This window comes from Ochotona princeps, chromosome 1 (genome assembly GCF_030435755.1).
Source record: "Ochotona princeps isolate mOchPri1 chromosome 1, mOchPri1.hap1, whole genome shotgun sequence".
NCBI lineage: Eukaryota > Metazoa > Chordata > Mammalia > Lagomorpha > Ochotonidae > Ochotona > Ochotona princeps.
Genome location: NC_080832.1, coordinates 86786748 through 86805471, shown reverse-complemented (window position 1 = coordinate 86805471; position 18724 = coordinate 86786748). Strand labels below are relative to the sequence as shown.

Genomic DNA, 18724 nt, shown 5'->3' with positions numbered 1-18724 from the left:
TGAGGATACAATGTAGTATGCATTTCTACTTCCAGACAAAGATGGACTTACAATGAAACTGTTCACTCTATCTTGACAATAGGATTCTGGACTCTCTGCCATTGTCCATTCCCGCAATGATGGACATATGACTGAGTATGAAGAACTATATGTTAGTAATGATATAGAGGAACTAGGTGGGGAGAGGGAATTGGGGAGGAAGAAGGGAATATCATTTATAAGATGATAATAATAATAAAATGTAAAAAAAAAAATGAAGGCATAGTACCTCAGGAGCAATAATGATAGGAAATTAGAGCATGTACTTATTTGAAAATATGGCAATAGGTATTTCTTCAAATGCAGATTTTCTGAAAAGCACTGACACACTTTATCATCATAGCACTCGCCACAAGTCATAACTGGCCTGCAGACTTTGGAATTTTGTTGGTTGTTGTAGGGGAAATGAGAACCTGTGTGTTTGTGCCCAAGTATACTTAAGTAAAGGAACTATTTTTAGTATTTAATTTTTTCAGTCTAATACTTAGTATTATGTCTATCACAAAAAAGATGCTATACCATTTTATTTTTTTTTTCAAATGTACTAGTTTAAAGCAAAAGGTTTTGTTTTATTTTTACTTATTTTATTTAGTATTTTAGATTGTCTAAATCAGCACCTGAAACCTTCAGTATCATTACTTATAATTTCATCAATTTGATGTTGGTACTAATTTAGTAATCAACTTTCGCTGAACTTCAACAATCATACAACATAAGCAATTCAACAACATTCTTGTTTCTCTATTAGCCTTTTGGCTACCATTTGCCATTGCAACTCCCTAATTAGGTTGTCATGCAGCAAAAGGCATGTAGCTTGGTAAATCATCTGCTATTCAGAAGGGTGTTCTTTAGTCTTAGAATGAGTTTTGTTTATTTACTTATTTTTTAAATTCTCATCACTATGGACAAGTACAGTGAACTCATTTACCTAACAATTTGTTGTTCATCCCTTTGAACTCCCTTACAGTCAGTTTATAAAAGTAACTATTGTTGTGAAATTTCAAGCATTGTTCTTTTTTGACCATAAGATATTGTTTGGGGACATTATTTGGAATACTCTTACATTCCAAAGAGATTGCTTTGAATGCAAATGTTACTGCAAAATTCTTAGTAACAGCAGTATTTAGGAGCTAGCAAGAATACATTCTTCACATTTTATTCTAAGATGTGACAGAGACTTGTCACCTTGGTAGTATATAATATTCCTTTTGTTACTTTGCTGGCTGCCCATGATTTCAAAACAGCATTTGATTTAGTGGTTCATTCTCAAGTGACTATGTGATACCAAAGAAATGTGTTGATCCTGAATTCTGTATCCAGTTTCAAAAGTCTTTATAATGGTTTTCAAAAAAATGACAGTGAAAATAAATTTATATTACTTCTTTTGTTTTTTAAAGATTTATTTATTTTTATTGGAAAGGCAGATTTACAGAAAGAAGGAGAGACACAGAGAGATCCTTCTTGCATTAGTTCACTCCCAAATGGTTCCAAAGGCTGGAGGTGAACCAGTGTGTGGCCAGGAGCTAGGAGCTTCCCCTATGTCTCTCACATAGTGCAGGGTCCCAAAGCTTTGGTTCATCCTCTGCTGCTTTCCTGGGCGATACACAGGGAGCTGGATGATAAGTGGAACAGCCAGACACAATCCAGTGCCCATACGGGACCTGGTGCTTGTAGCAGAAAGATTAGCCAATTGAGCCATTGCTCTGGGGCCCATATCACTTTTTTCTTTATTTTGAGGAATTAATTACTTTATTTCTTTAAAATTTAGATGTAACAAACCTGGACTATTTTATTTCTTTTCAAACCTAGAAATATGATGGTTTATGATCTCACTATAAGGCAGAGAATGAGATGGATGATATTCTTGTTGATTGAACCCCTGCTATATAAATTGCTATTGATAAAGCAGTACATGTGATCCTCATTATAACATGCTGTTTATACAGAACACTTGCCTGTAGAAAACATTCACAATGTCATTTATAATTGACAGAAGGTGCCATTAAATAAACAGCAAATATCCATCATCTTGATTTCTATCAGTACAATATCCCTATATGAAAGGTATAACATTACAAATATCCAACCTTATGGGTTTTTTACTTGATTGGGATGATACTCTGCTGGTACTACCTTCAGACCAGAGATGGTCTCACCAAGAAGCCATTGAACTTACCAGGACAATAAGATACTGGACTTTATGATTGGTCAAAATCTCCAATGAAAGAATCTCAAATGAATTTGAACTATGGAAATGCAACAAGGTGGAGCAATCCACCGTGGATGGGAGGGAGGGTTTGGGGAGGGGCAGGGGGAATCCCAGTGCATAAAAAAATGTGTCACATAATGCAATGAAATTAATTTAAAAAAAAACAACAAATATCCAACCTTATACAGAGACGCTAAGTCCCAGACCAGCAACTGGTGTCCTTCATATGACAGCATTGTCATGATGAAAGCAGAAGCCAAATTATTGGTTGCCACATCTGGAATGCTCAATAATAAAATAGAAATAAATATGGAAGACAAAGGATTTTTTGTTACATCCAATAAATGGTGTAAAAAGTGAGGAAAACTGGTAAACTTTTAAACATCATCACAAGCAAATGCAAAGTGTAAGTAATTTCAATTATAAAGAATTTCAATTTATAAAGGATTATAAAGAATTTCAATTATAAAGAAAAAAGATGAATTTTTTCTTCAATATTTACTGAGCACAATTTATATATTTTTGTATCATAGCACCCTTTTTTCTTTCATTGAGTAACTACAAAATGCTTGCAGTATGGCTTTTATTGAGTGAGCTTTTTGATTTTGAACACTGCATCACTGAGATATTGATTAGTTTTATAAGAATTCAATAATTGCAAATGAGTGATTTTGGCACTGGTACATAATTAATGCCCTAGCTAATAAATACGCATTATCATACAGTTGACTTGTGATTACTTTATGCTATTTCTTTGTTTTTGTACATAAGAAATGCTTTGTTTAGCCATTCCAGTCCAGTCCTTTTTACATATATCCCAGTTCCCAAACTGTACATAATACACTAGGAAACTTGAAAATATTTTATTAATTCTTAAGACTCCCATTTTCAGAGTTCTAAGAACATCACATAATCTAAGTACTTATTTAATACATACAATTATCCAATGAACCTTCATATTAAAATTTGCTATATAGGCAATGACCAATCATATTTTTCAAATATAATTAGCTCAAAATTTAAAATTTCCACTTTCTGAATTGAATTCTGACATCACCATCACATAATTCTAACACAATTCCAGAATTAACACAACAGAATTTTCAGTGAATTAAACTGAAATGCCTAATTAACATCCAGTTGGTTGTTCTCACACTAAATTTTGAAAAATATTCTTCCAGATTGGAGTAATATTGTAGGCATATGTTCAAGATTTTCTTTGAAGATTTATTTTTATTTTTATTCTAAAGGGAGAGTTACAAAGAGAACGAGAAACAGAGAAAAAGTGTCCATTCAGTTGTTCCCTTCCTGAGTGGCTACAGTGGCTGGAACTGAGCCAGTCAGAAGCTAGGAGCCAGAAGCTTCTTCCATGTTTCCCACATGCGTGCAAGGTCCCAAGGCTTTGGGGAGGCATCCCACACTGCTTTCCCAAACAACAAGCTGAGACCTTAATCAGAAGCAAAGCAGCCCAAACATGAACTAGTGATCACATAAGGTACCGGTGCTTGCAGCAGCGTTAGACAGTGTTGCCATCTTGTTGACCCCAGAAGATCAAAGTCTAAACTTAGAAAAAGGATTACACATGACCCGGTGCAAAAGGAAAGCTACATTAGTGTTTACCCAACCCAGACCCCGATTATAAACACACACAAAAAAGGAAAGATGTAAAGCTGATGGTTGCGTAAAGTGCTGACATCTAACATTGTTAGAGTGTTGTATAATGGGTTACGTCACTGTTTTTGATGCCAGCCTCCGATGAGGAAAGTGCTCTACTTCCAATTCTGCTCCCTGCTAATGCACCTTGATAAGCAGTGGAAGATGTCTCACACGAGTGCTTGGGTACCTGCACCCATGTAGGAGACCCAGGTGAAGTTTCTGGCTCATCCCCTAGGCAATTGCAACCATTTAGAGAGTAAACCTGCAGACAGAAGAGCAATTTCTCTTTTTTTTTTTGGTAACTTTCCAAAATGAATACGTCTTTTTAAAATTGATTACTAAAGAGTTCTGCTGTTGAGATATCCAGAATTTTAGCTCACAGAGAGTTGCACGTCACAGATGCGTGTTATGGAACTTCATAAGATTGTTTCCTATTTTTTTTAAAGATTTATTTATTTTTATTGGAAAGGGGGATATACAGAGAGGAGGAGAGACAAAGAGGAAGATCTTCCGTCCGATGATTCACTCCCCAAATGGCCGAAATGGCTGGAGCTGAGCCAATCAGGAGCCAGGAGCTCTTCTTGGTCTCCCACACAGGTGCAGGGTTCCAAGGCTTTGGACCGTCCTCCCAGGCCACAAGCAGGGAGCTGGATTGGAAGCAGGGCCGCTGGAATTAGAACTGGTGTCCATATGGGATCCCAGTGCGTGCAAGGCAAGGACTTTTGACCACTATGCTATCACGCTGGGCCTTATAAAATATTTTATTAGATAACATCTCTGATAGTATAGAGACTCTGAGGTGCTATGAGTTGTGGGGGAAAAATCCATAAATCCGTAATTTTCTTAATCTCTTTCCAAGATATGTGATATAAATTTTCAGGGGAAGCAGCTAACCTCCACTTACATGTGTAGGACCACATGCTATTTTATAACTTATTTTTTGGTTCAACTACAAAATAATTATTAATTCTTAAAAATGACCATTTTAAATTAGCAAATAATTTGCTAAATGTTTCTTATTGCTATGAATCTAGATTATTTATATGCCTCCGCAAAACATTGTATAAGATTATACATTCTCATTAAATAGTGGAAGGTAATAAAAATGGGTGTTAATTTATGAACCACTGTTAATTTGATTCAATGAAAAGCATGCTGCTGTAATGTAATACAAAATATTCTTAGGCTACAAAATGACTTCATAAGCAAGAATGAAAAAACAGAGGATCTATTGTAAATATTTTAGATTCCTAAATCACAAAGAAAGGTGAAAGTATTTTAAAAGATATATAGATTTAGTTATAAGATATAACCTTATGATGTGAGGGTTGTTCAGCTGAAGCTATGAAAATACTTCAGAAGAAATATTTAATTTTCTGTACTGTACAAGATTCAAACTGTTGATATTGCATATTGGCTTAGTAGTATTTCATCTATTTTTTTTAGTTTGAAATGGGTTTTGGCTTATAGAAAAAATACAGTTGCATGAGGAAAATGGGAAGTACAAAAAATGATCAAAATGCATACCCCAAATTTAAAACCTAGAGAAAATACTGTTGATTTCCTTTAAATATAATTTCATTATTTTTTCTAAGGTGTATTTTTCTGTGTCTTGTTTCGAATTGGTCCTCCATAAAACATTTGTGAAGTAAAAGCCATCAGTCAGGAAATGAGCAGGTTGTTAGCAAACCAGTGGGCTGTTTGCTGCATATTACATTTTATAAAGACTTTATCCCAATCAGAGAATGGCTTGTGTTCAAATTATTTGAAAAGTAATGTAGAAGTAGCGTATGTTTAAATTTGTTCTGTTTTATTTCAGTCATTTTTCTTTTTTCAAGATTGTATACCTCAAACTGTACAGATTATTTCAGGATATATCTTGGTTACTATCCCACATAAATAGATTTGGGATAGTATGAATTATTTTATAATTTTTAGATTAACGCAATCAAAATTTATTTGAAAGGAAATAAAAAAAAATTTTAGGACCCATTTCTTTTTACACACAAGAACATTTTGGTAAATGTTTTAATGCAGTTGTATACAGAACTAAAGTATATATTTTATTTTATAGAATGTATCATACATGATTCATGACTGAATTTAAGTATATGGTAGGATTCCTCTTCAATCACATGAAAAAGTCTGTTTCTATATCCCCCACATTATCTCTTTATTACCCTTATCAAAACCTGACTTTTAAAAAATGGTCTAAATAATTTTCTTTTTAGAAATCTTGGTGGTAAAATAGAATTACATGAGAATTCATACTTGGATTTTCTTATAAGTTATTAAAAGTAATAGTGCTTTTTCTTTTGCAGTTCACTAGAAAATAATTTTTCTTTTTCCTTCCTAATGTTAATGTTCTCACCATTAGTCTGAATCAAATAGTGTAAACTACATCTGGTAATTTTAGCACATTGTGTGATGGTCTCACTATCTGCCTAGATTGTTCAGATTTGAATTGTGGACTCTGTAGATCTACACTGTAAGGTATTGAAGATTCATTTCCACCTGTAGGCAAAAACAATCTTGCAAAAAATGTAGGTTTCTGTGCAGACTTTTACACAGTTTTTTTTTTTTTTAGCTTTTATTGCTAGCCTCTTTGATGTCACAGCTTCCTTTTTAACTTGTAGTAATCTAAGTACTGTCTGACTCTTCTACTAATATGGTTCCCTCAACAGCTCTCAACAACCTCCTTCACGCTGGTAGCAACTGTTCAAAAGCCACATTTTCTTAGTCTATTATTTGACTTTTGACCCATCATTTTTTTTTCATGAAATCCTCCCCCACTTATTTTCTGTAAGGTTTTTCAATTGCTTTTCATGCTACAGAATATTACATCTGTGTGATTCACACTTGTCCTGTGCTCTGCCATTGTATGTCTCTCACTTTGGAATCAAGCACATTTGGATTCAGTTTTGGGGTACAGCCTTTTACCAGCTGGGTGTCCTGTGGAAAGACACAATCTCTTGCCTCCATTTATTTCTCCTTCAAGCATCAAATAATAATAATACCAAGAGGGATAATAGAAGCCTTATACAAATATATTACGGAACTCAATCCATATCTCCTACATGGGAAGCAAGGAAACAAAACTCAGGAGCCTCACCTGCTACCTCCAGTAGTGCACATCGGCAGATAGCTGGAATCAGGATCAAAGCTAGAACTTGAACCTAATCTCTCTGATATAAGATGCAGGCATCCAAAAGTGATGCAAAACCACAGTGCCACTTAGGGCTTTTAACATGAAGTGATGTTAGATGTTACCAAATGCCTTATCTGCATGTCTTGAGAGGATCATATGATTTTTATTCCTCATTTTTTGATGTGGTGTATCACATTTATTGATTTGCATTTATTAAACCACCCCTGCATACTGGGATAATTCCCACATGGTCTGATTGAATGATTTTTCTGATATATGGTTGGATTCTGTTGATAGTGTTTTATTTATCAGAAATATTGATCTGTAGTTTTCTGTCTCTCTGATATGTCTTTATCTGACTTTGATATTAAAATGATGTTGGCTTCATAGAAATAGTTTTTGAGGTATTACCTCCTTTTCTGCTATTTTATATAGCTTGTGCAGGACTGGTGTAAGTTCTTGAAACATTTGGTAGAATTAGCAGTGATGCCGTCTGATCCTGGCTTTTCTTTGTTGTGAGAGATTTAATTACTTTTTCAATCTCTGTCCTGGTTATAAGTCTATTTGGATTTTAATTACCTCATTATTCAATTTTGCTAAATTATGTGTGTCCAGAAATCTGTCTATTTCTTCTAGGTCTTCCAATTTATTGATATATAATTGCTTGTACAATTTCCTGATTAGTTGCTATGTCTGAGGCACCTGTTATTATGTTTTGTTTCTTGTCTCTGTTTCTATTAATTCATAACTTCTCCTTATTTTTATTATTTGGGCTAGTGGGGTGTCTATCTTGTTGATTTTCCCGAGAACCAGCTCTGATTCATTGGTCATATGCCTTGAGGTTTTGGTAACTGTTTGGTTTATTTCCTCCTTATTTTGATGATTTCTTTTTTTTTTTTTTAATCATGGATCATTTTGCTATTGTTTTTCTAGTTCTTTCAAACATATGGTTAGCCCATTTGCTTATGTCTTTCTACTTTCTTGACAGGAGAACTAACTGAAATAAACTTTCCTCTTATCACTGCCTTGATTGTGTCCCACAATCTTGATAAATTATATCTATCCCTTTGTTCATTTCAAGCAATTTTATAATTTCCTCTTTGATGTCTTCATGAACACATTGTTTATTTAGCAGCATGTTGTTCAGTTTCTAAATATTTGTGTATATCTGGGGTATTTTGTTGGTCTCCAGTGTTACTCCATGATAGTCTGAGAAGATACATGATATGATATCAAATTTTCAAAAAATTTTCTAGCTTGCTTGGTAGCCAAAATGTGATCAGTTTTGGAGAATATCCCAAATATTGTTGAAAAAAGATACATTCTCTATCTTTAGGGTGAAAAGTCCTGTAGATATCAATTAAGATAGTTTACTTTATTGTCTTGGTGAATTCTGTTGTTTCCTTGTTGATTTTTTGTGTTGTCAATCTGTCCATTGAAGTTACTCAGGTGTTAAGGATGCCTACTATTACTGTACCGGTGTCTATTTCTTCTTTAAATCCGTGGATATTTGTTTCACATAGCTAGCTTCCATGGCATTTGGTGCATGTAGATGTATTTTCATGATTTTTTCTTGCTGAATGCATCCCTGAATCATTATGTGGTATCCTTCTTTATCTCTTTTAATTCTTTTCATGTCAAAGGCTGTACTATCTGATACTAAAATAGCTGTACCAGCTTGTTTTTTTGTTTCCATTAGCCTAGAATACCTTTTCCATCCTTTTGCTTTGTTTCTACATATTGATGTTGGTGAGATCTGTGTCTTGTAGGCAACAGATAGGTGAGTTTTTTTTTTAATGCAATCTGCTAATTAGTGACTTTTCATTAATGAATTTAGGCCATTTACATTCAGGGTTAATGTAGCAGGTCTATTATTTAGTACTAGATTTCTCATTGTTTGATCTAGGTTTCTTCTGTGGTTTTATTGAAATGTTTTCCACATTTGCCTTTGGATTGCCAATATTTGAAGGGCAAGTCTGGTAGAGATGTAGTCTTTCTTTTTCTGTTTGGTTTGGAAGTATTCTATTTTATTTTCAAAGACAAAAGAAAGCTTTGGTGAGTATGTTATATTATTCTATTTGTTTGTTTGTTTGTTTGTTTGTTTGTTTCTAAATTGCCAGTCCATTCTATTCTTGCCTGTAAGATTTTCTCAGAGGTCAGCTGTGAGTCTGATTAGGGTTCCTCTATAAGTCAATCGACTTTTCTCACATGAATATTTAAATATCTTTTCTGTATGGTCTATAGAAGAGGACATGCTTATGATGTGTCATAGTGAGGATTGCTTCAGATTCAGTCTGTTTGGGGTTCTGTGTCTTTCCTGTATTTTGTTTCTCATTTCTCCATGTTAGGGGAATTCTTATTTTTATTTCATTGAATGTCTCTTTTAACCCAGCTTCTCTCTTTGTGCCCTCAGGTACTTCCATTAACCTTATTAAAAATTTTTTAATTGTTTATTTTTATTGGAAAGGCAGATCAGATTTATGGAGAGAAGGAGAGATAAAAGAAAGATCTTTAATCCATTGGTTCACTCCCCAAATGGCTGCATTAGCCAAAACTGAGTCAATTTGAAGCCAGAGTCCAGGAACCAAGAGCTTCCTCCAGATCCTCATGCAGGTCCAAAGTCCCAAGGCTTTGGGAGTTCTTTACTGCTTTCCCGGGCTACAAGCAGAGAGCTGGAAGAAAAGTGGAACAGCCAGTACACATACTCACACCGGTATGGGATCCTGGCAGCTGCAAGGTGAAGATTTAACCATTGATCCATGACACCAGGCCCTTTCATAACTCTTAAGTCTGGCCTTTTGATACTTGTCACTTAACTCTTGGATGCTTTTGTTAGCTTTACTCAGTTTCTTTTCCAACTTTTTAATTGTTTCAGCATTTTTCACAGGAGGCGAACAGTTCTGTGATTCTTTCCTCTGCCTTCCTCTTTCTATTTGAGGCTTTCCAATGAATTTCTAATTTGCTGTGTTGTATTCTTCATTTCTAATAATTCACTTTGATTTTATTTCAATGTTGCTATTTCCTCTGTATCATATTTCTTGATGTCCTTGAGTTCGTGTATGTGCTTATTGTTTTTAATCAGCTTTCTCAAGATTTTAAAGATTATTTATCCAGCAGTTCCTTGATGTCCACATCGGTTTAATCTGAGGTTAAAACAGCCCTTTACTCCTTTGTGAAGGAGGCATCAATAACCTCATTCACTATCCCTGTTCCTCTTCTTTTTTGCCCTGGACCATTGCAACTCAGATTATCACATTCTTTTCCTTGGGACCAGTTTTTAAGTTGTGTAATCACAGGTCTACATGTCAACATTTTTTAATCCATTCTTTGCCCAGAATCTTATCTTTTTGCATCACTTATGCCACTCCCTCCAAACTCACATGTTGATTCCTGCCATGCCCTCCATAACTGGAACTCCTGGATTACCCTCTACATCCCCTGTGATCCCTTGTTATGGTGCACTGTTTTATTCCCAGTGTTGCTCCCACTAATGGTTCTAGCAGTACCCAGAATTGAGGAGATACCAGCTGTAACTTTAAACTAGATCATAGGGCACAGTGTTCCATTGACAAGATTTTTTTTCCTCTTCTTGCCTGAATCTGCTGGCAGTTAAGTCTGAGAACAATTTGAACTTGTTTTGAATGAAACCCATGGGCTGCCATGTCAGTGTTAGTTTTCTCATGCGACCACTGCAATGTGTTGAACTGGAAGTATATTGCTCCCTAGCTCAGCACATGCACAGCTCACTTTTGTTTCCACATCTCCAGTGGCTTTGCTGTGAAGTCGAAATGTTGCCTGATGTGGCAGTGGTAGGAATCTAGGCTATGAAATTCACCCTGTTCCCACATCTGTCCAGAAGGACCCTGCCACTCCATCTCTGCTCGTGATCAGATTAAAAACTCAGTGGGACCTGCCATGGCTGGATTCACCTCCTGAGCTGCTGGTGATTTCCCCTTCCCACTGACGACCCGTGGATCTCTGATCGCTGCTGGAGTACATGTTCACTGTAGCATGGCTCTGCTGCCCCTGCTGATTCCCTGTGTCCATAGGTCTTCCGGTGTCCCCCTGCCATCGGTCTGTCCTCTCCTATATCCCAGTATTATGCTGTTTTTGATTCTCCTTGGCTAATCATTCTTCGTCCGTTTCAGTGTGACCTCACCCTATTCTGCCATCTTACTCTCCTCAGCATTTTGTTTTAGTAGGAATTCTTTAGCTTCTGTATTCAAACTGAACTTGATTATGGGTGCCAAGAATGGAAATAAGGAAGTCAGGGAAGAGATTAATCCAAGCAACAGATGATGTGCCCATGGAACAGAAGAATTGACAACAGTTTGTGGAAATAACATGTAGAACTAGTAAGGAAGAAAATGTTTTTGGATTTTGTATAGCAGTCTCAATTAGACTGTCAACTTCTCCAACAAAAATGTACAGTTATGTATTATATGTGTATGTATCTATGTGCCTTTTTATCACATCAGGTAATTAAAACACACCAATTAAATTTATATTAACTGGTCAGTGAAAATTCATATCTCACTATTGGATTAACATAATCAACAAAATATGCTGAATTAAATGATCTTTTAAGAACAAAGGCAAGTAGATGAAACTCTTAAAATATGATACTCCAGATTATATGGTTGCTATATACTAAAGTAAAGAAAATGAACTGCAACTGAGAATACATATATGAATTAAATTTAATATTAGTATGTTTCCTTTGGAAGCTGACATTTGACCTGTGGCCAAGATGCGTGTGTCCTGTATCAGCATACATAGGTTGGACTCCTGGCTCTGGCTCCTAATGCCAGCTTCTTAGTAATACAGATCCTGGAAGGGATCACTACTAATTTTAGCCTCAGCATAGTGGAAGACAAGCATTTTTCCTGGAGACGGGTGTTTATCTGCTTCTTAATCTTAGCCAAATATAATATATATCTTATATTGGTGATAACTTTTTTAAAATTTGTTTCATTTATTTAAAAAGCAGAATTATTGAGGAATGGGGAAATGAAAGAGTGAACGTCAATCTATTATTTTATTCCCCAAATGGCTGTGACATACCAGGCTGGCCCAGGCTAAAGTCAAGAGGTCGAAGCACTTGGGCCATCTTCTACTACTTTTCTAGCACTCTGGATAGGAAATGGAGCAGCTGGAACTCAAACTGACACTCATGTAGGATGATAGTATCGCAGGTGGTGGATTAATCCAGTAATCCACAATGCTGGCTCCTGGTGTTATTTGTTTTATTGCAGATGGATCTTCTTTTCCTGTGACTTCATAGGATATTCTCATTATGTTCTGATTTTAGACAGATTACTGAGGCCTGTCGTGGTAGCTTAGCAGCTAAAGTCATCTCCATGAATGCGCCGGGATCCCATATGGGCGCCAGTTATAATCTCAGCTGCCCCACTTCCTATCCAGCTCCTTGCTTGTGGCCTGGGAAACCAGTTGTGGATGGCCCAAAGCTTTGGGACCCTGTACCCATGTGGCAGACCTCGAAGAAGCTCCTAGGTCCTGGCTTCGGATTAGCTCAGCTCCGGCCAGCAGTTGCGGATGCATGGGGAGTGAATCATTGGATGAAAGATCTTCCTGTCTGTCTCTCTTTTCTATATATCTGACTTTCCAATAAAAAGAAATAAATCTTTAAAAAAAAGACGACCATAGGATCCTAATCACTAAAATAATTTTGACTTAAAATGAGAAACACAGCTTTGTTTCTCACTCTGATGGAAAGCAACTTTTAAAACTCATTGTGTTTCACTTTCCGAACCCATAAATAGAAATGTTTAATATAGATCCATGATTCTCAATCATGGCAACACACTAAAATCTTCTATGGAGCATTTAAAAAAATAATATCTCAAGGTTTAATTTTTAGAATTCTCCAGATCATTTTAATCTAAAACGAACAAAAAACCAATAGACTAGATTATTATTAAGGTTGCAAGTAGCAAATTATTTTTTTATTCATCGTGTTTGGTATATTAATGGTTGCTGTAAAAGATAATGTTTTCACAATTTACCTAAAAGTAACACTGAATCATCATTTGGGCATAAAATAATCTATTTTCACCAGATTCTTAGAAGTTGTAATGGCTGGAAAGCAATTTATTTCAATATTGACATAGTGAGGACATATTATTTAGAGATTGTGTATTAAGTTCTCTTAAAATGCTGTTGTTAATATTTTGATTTTTCAGTTTAACAGTTATAGCCAGCATTGTGCAACTTTCTAAGCTGCCACATGCAATGCTAGCATTCCATGTTGGAGAATAAGAGAAGGCCAAGGCTGCTCTGCTTCTGAGCAAGCTCCACACAAGTGTACTTGAGAAAGCATTTGGGCTTTTTTCATGCCTGTGTGGGAGACCTGCCTGCCCGCATGCCAGGCTGCTGGCTGTGCTTTGGCCCACTCTTGAAAAAAAAAAATGAACTTATGCCCAGAGAAGACACCGTGAAGGAAATAAATGAATTTCAGCAATATTTGTACGGCTGTGTCATTCTGTGTCTTGCCTGACATGTGCGTGTTGTTCTTTTTTATCTTTAAATTTGATATACATTTCACTATATTTCTATGTGATATTGATGACAATGTAGATAGACTTAATAACTAAGAATTCAGAGACATGCCATTTATTATAGCATGTAAAATTATGACATTGGAAGAATAATGTGACTGCTATAATAGTCCACATGTTTAAAATCCTTGCTCTGTGCAGAATGGAGAAGCCATTTTGCTTCACATTAGCTCTACAATATATCAGTTTGGTTAACAAGGTTTCCCTGAAATCAATCAGACACATGTACCATGCTTTCACAGAGTTTTGAACAATATGAATTAACCATAAAAAGTTTGAAAGTACAAACCACAGATGCCATAGTGCTTATATTAGTAGCGACACATCATCTAATAATTAAATAAACTTGTAAGAATTTAATACTAGCTTTATAATATTAAGAAATTTTATGAAAAATAAATTTGTATTGCATAAGTTTTAATTTGGAAAGAGCATATTCGACTGTATTCAGTTTGTCCTGTATTGCTATATGCTAATTTAATCAGATAAAGTCAACAAAAACATAATGGAAAGACAGGGACAAGGGTTATTTAACCTTATGAAGCTATACACAAAATTAGCCCCACCTAATACTAGAAGCAATTGTATTAGGAAGCTAGTATTAGTTTCCAATATTCCCTAGGGCTGTGCTAGTTCAGTAATGCAATCATTGTGCAAAGTAAAGTAAATTGACCAATTTTCCTTAAGATGACATAAAATTTACATGATCTGCAAAGCCTAACAATTGAATATTATATATAGACTTTTTATCTGACAGCTGAAGTTTAAAGATACTATCATTGTCTTTTTTTAAAGATTTATCTATTTTTATTACAAAGTCAGATATACAGAGAGGAGGAGAGACAGAGAGGAAGATCTTCTGTCCGATGATTCACTCCCCAAGTGAGCGCAATGGCCGGTGCTGTGCCGATCCAAAGCCGGGAACCAGGAATCTTTTCTGGGTCTCCCACGCGGGTGCAGGGTCCCAAAGCTTTGGGCCGTCCTCGACTGCTTTCCCAGGCCACAAGCAGGGAGCTGGATGGGAAGTGGAGCTTCCTGGATTAGAACTGGCACCTATATGGGATCCCGGGGCTTTCAAGGTGAGGACTTTAGCTGCTAGGCCACCACGCCGGGCCCCTACTATCATTGTCTTAAATGATAATCATTAATTACATGGATGTAAATATATAACTTTCTTGATCTTATTTGTATTAAAGTTTTTGCTTGTTAATGTATTAAGTTGGTTTGTAGAGCATAGCTGCATAATGTGCAAAGTTTAAGTTCTATACTCCATCTTGGGAACAAAGATAATGCTTTAAATTAAGATCATGTTTTAACATAAGACTGTTACCTAGGATAAATAATTTAGATGCTGTTTTAAAACATGTCAGATTCTTTTTAAGTATATCTTCTATCTTTAAACTTTGATCAGCTGAGACAAATGTTTTTCATTTGGACTTATCTGTTTTTCATGAAAATACAAAAAACAGCTAATGAAACAAATTGTTGTGTTGCTGTGGCTAGAAAGAATTGGAAAATAATACTGTTGAAAGTGTGTTTCTTAAAAATACATGACTATGGCATCATGAGAAAGAAAAGAAACCCACAACGTTTTAAATTACTCAATACTTAGAAATATTTGGATAAATTGTGTACAATTTTTATTAAGTTCTTGCCAATGAAATACTTTTTTAATAAAGGAAATTTTAATTGCAAATACATTGAGTCATGAATTTTAATGATGAGAAATTCTGAATATTGAAGATATTTCTTATAGTTACCAAAAAATACTTGTGTGGATTGTATTTTATTGCTCAACTTGAAAGTTCAAATATCATGAAGAAGTATCTCTCATTGAAATCTCTTGGGGACAGACTACCTGTATATTTAACCCAGTAACTTTAGGCATTCATAAGAGGAAAGAATAAAAATACCATATCAAAATCAAAATATGAACCCAATGTCTTTCTTTTCAAGTTTTAGAATCACTTTTAGCACAGATAAGAACTTTTCTTAAAGTTGAAGCATGCACATATATACAAGTTTGCTAGCTGGAGAGTTTCCATGCCTGAGGGAGGAGAGGTGACTACTGGTGCATTCAGTATAGAACACGTGTAGTGATAATAAAGTTGATTGGTTGAACTCTGTAGCTTCCCCCCACCTCCTTTTTTTCTCACTTCCCGTAGAGTAGTTCAAAGGAGGGTTGGCTGGTGGAAGAGTTCTCTCCCTCCTCACCCCCCCCCCCCCCAAGGAGAAGTAGGTTGATACCATTTTTATTGTTCTGCTGGGGTGGAAAATAAACCATATGCTTTAGCAGTTTGAATGGCTATACCAAAGAGAAAATTAAATCAGACCTTCTTTCCCCCTCCTACAGGACTTGGGTGGGGATATCCCTCTAGCTTAATATTTCTGCCCCAGGGCAGAGAATTGAATGAGGGAAAGAAATAAGGGCTTGAGAGGGCTGAGTGAAGCATAGAGTGGAAAGCTTATGTCTAAAACCCACCCCTCCCTGTATACCAGGCAAAGGCAATGAGAGTAGGAACCAGCTGATGCCGCTGCTGCTGATTCCCGTTTCCAGGGTGAAATTTTCACAGCAGGCAATTCTAACGGGAGGAAAAATCCCTAGCCAGCAGCGGAGAAGATCCTATCACCCAGCCTAAGCCATGTAACCTTTCAGGCAGGCTTTTCCAAGACAGCTGCATCTTAAAAGCCAATATTCGCGGGCCGAGAATCAGAGCTGGTATGAAAATATGAAAAGCCTCCTTACACCCTGAGTGTTTGAAACGATCCGATGAGCATAGGAAGTGGCTGCCAAAGCTCTGGCGGCTGCTCGTGCTGCCGCTGCCGCCGTTCTTCACAGAGGGCTGGACAGAGCCAGTCCTGGTTTCAGCACCTCCGGCGCTGGACAGCTCTCTGTGCGCCGCACCGCCGCCTGCTTGCCTTTTCCCACTCTCGCTTTGCATTACTGGAGATGCATCTAAATCACGTCCTGTTCAACAACAAGTAGATTTTCTTTTTTCCTGTACGGGAATTACAGTAGACGATTCTCTCAAGCAAACCGCATTTTCTTCTTTACGGATTTGGCTGTCAGGAGTATTTATCCCGATCTCCACCCCTACCTCCCCTTTGCAGGAACGAGTCTTTGGGAACATGGTCCACCCAGGGATGTAAAACTGTGCTTACCGATGCATCCCATACGAAATGCTTATGTGATCGTCTCTCTACCTTCGCCATTTTGGCTCAGCAACCTAGAGAAATAGTAAGTAACAAAGGGAAAACACGGCTTTAATGCAAAGGCAAGGGACATTATTGCAAGGGTTTCTCCAGGGAACTGCATTTTAAATGGGAAAATGGAAAATGTTGCAGGGTAGCAAAATTGGGTTCTTCTCCTTAGCTACAGTAGCGTGGTGAAATGAATTCCAGTTGATATGCTTTAACTAAATTCTACTCAATTTTATGTCTTCTAACTTGAAATTTCTGCAGTGTAGTTTTGAGGCTTTCTCCAATCATATTACTAATGCACTGCAAACTATCAAATAAAAATTATTACCAACTTAACCTTTATTTAAAAACTGGAAAGCTGTTCTGGATCATTTGTGAGGATACTGTTAGTAGTACAATGAAGACCCCAGACATTGAAGCTGAACACATTGCAAATCTGCATGAGATATTTTCAGTACAGGTTTTCTGGGGTGTCCTTGGATATGTGTGTGTGTGTATACACACACACATATATATAAGTTTTCTTGAGAGTATGACTTTCAGGGACTGTAAGATCATTACTTAAAATGTAAAAGTGTACAGATTTTGCAAAAATAGTTTCTGGAAGAGATAAATGTGTAGAACTGTCTAAAAGAAAATAGATTCCCTTTAAGTATATTTTAAGAAAATATCGCAGAATTTAAAATGTTGAAAATTATTAACTGGAGAAATGTGACTTCCTACAAAAATATGGCCTAAATAATTTCTCTTTTACTTATTTTGATTAAAAAGGCCTAATTTGATTTGATATGCATATTTAGATTTGAGAAATCACTGATTTTAAAGTATTCCTCCAAACTTCCAATGTTAAAATTATGGGAAAAAGCAGATTTCACTAGTTAATGCCATATTAGTGTCTAAAGAAAGAAAACTCTCAGATCAGTGTATGCTTAGGATATTTATGTGTGTTTAAAACATATAATGCTTATTTTCAAGGTCAAGCTTTTAAGGACTGATACCAGCATTGTGAAAATTATCTTTGCATGTTATGTTCATGGGAAAATAGTAAAAAATATATTTGAAGGTCTTAAAGATGATGTTAGATTTTTGTTCCAAATCCTTAGAGGCCAAACAAGTGAAATTTACTGTGAAGATACTTGACTGAGACCAAAGTTGTCAAAACTCAGAAACTTTGAAAAATGTTCAATATCTATGTACATTTGGGTAATACAGTTAAGTGTAAGTGAAAAGACCAAGATAAATTTCCACCAAAAGTACATTTTGAAAATGTCAGTATCATAGTTAATTGAAGAAAAATGACTACTACTTGAAACTTCAGCTAAATAAAATAGAGTATATGTAGTTGATCAAGTTGTAGTTTCAGGTCTTTAGAAAACTGTAAGTACGTGATATGCCATGATGAAGCACAAACTTGAAGGACTTTATTACTTAACTATTGGAAAGAGAACAGAGCTAGTTAGTCACTTCAGAGATTAAGAATATATGAACACAAGCAGATTCATGAGTATTTATCTGGTAACTATAGCAACTATACATGCTATTCTTGATTAGTTTGCTGAGCTTAGAAGTTATTATAATTTATTCTTTTTTGTTTGTTTTGTTTACACTTTCAGATCATGGAATCCTCTGGTACTCCTTCAGTTACCTTAATTGTGGGCAGTGGCCTTTCTTGCTTGGCCTTGATCACGCTCGCAGTTGTCTATGCAGCATTATGGAGGTATGTAATAAACGTGCAGACAGGAAATGGAATACTCAGTTGTTCAACGTGTATTGGGGAATGTGACTTGTCTTTTAACTTATTGAATGCCGTAATTTTACAACAGGGCTGTAATATCTGCATTTAAGATGTAATAAATGAAGTGTGTTTGCCTATTTTTCCTGTCTGTTTGCAGT

The 18724-nt window shown here is 35.9% G+C and overlaps 1 protein-coding gene across 2 annotated transcripts in view; it reads left to right on the top strand.

Moving 5' to 3' along the window:
• The window catches only part of ADGRB3 (adhesion G protein-coupled receptor B3), a 726224-nt gene that overhangs the window by 546480 nt on the left and 161020 nt on the right, over positions 1-18724 (top strand). For both annotated transcript variants that reach the window (XM_004580472.4, XM_004580473.3), the window contains 2 exons: positions 16742-16868; positions 18445-18548. In XM_004580472.4, the coding sequence (XP_004580529.2) occupies positions 16742-16868; positions 18445-18548 (231 nt within the window). The remainder of the gene's footprint in view (positions 1-16741; positions 16869-18444; positions 18549-18724) is intronic.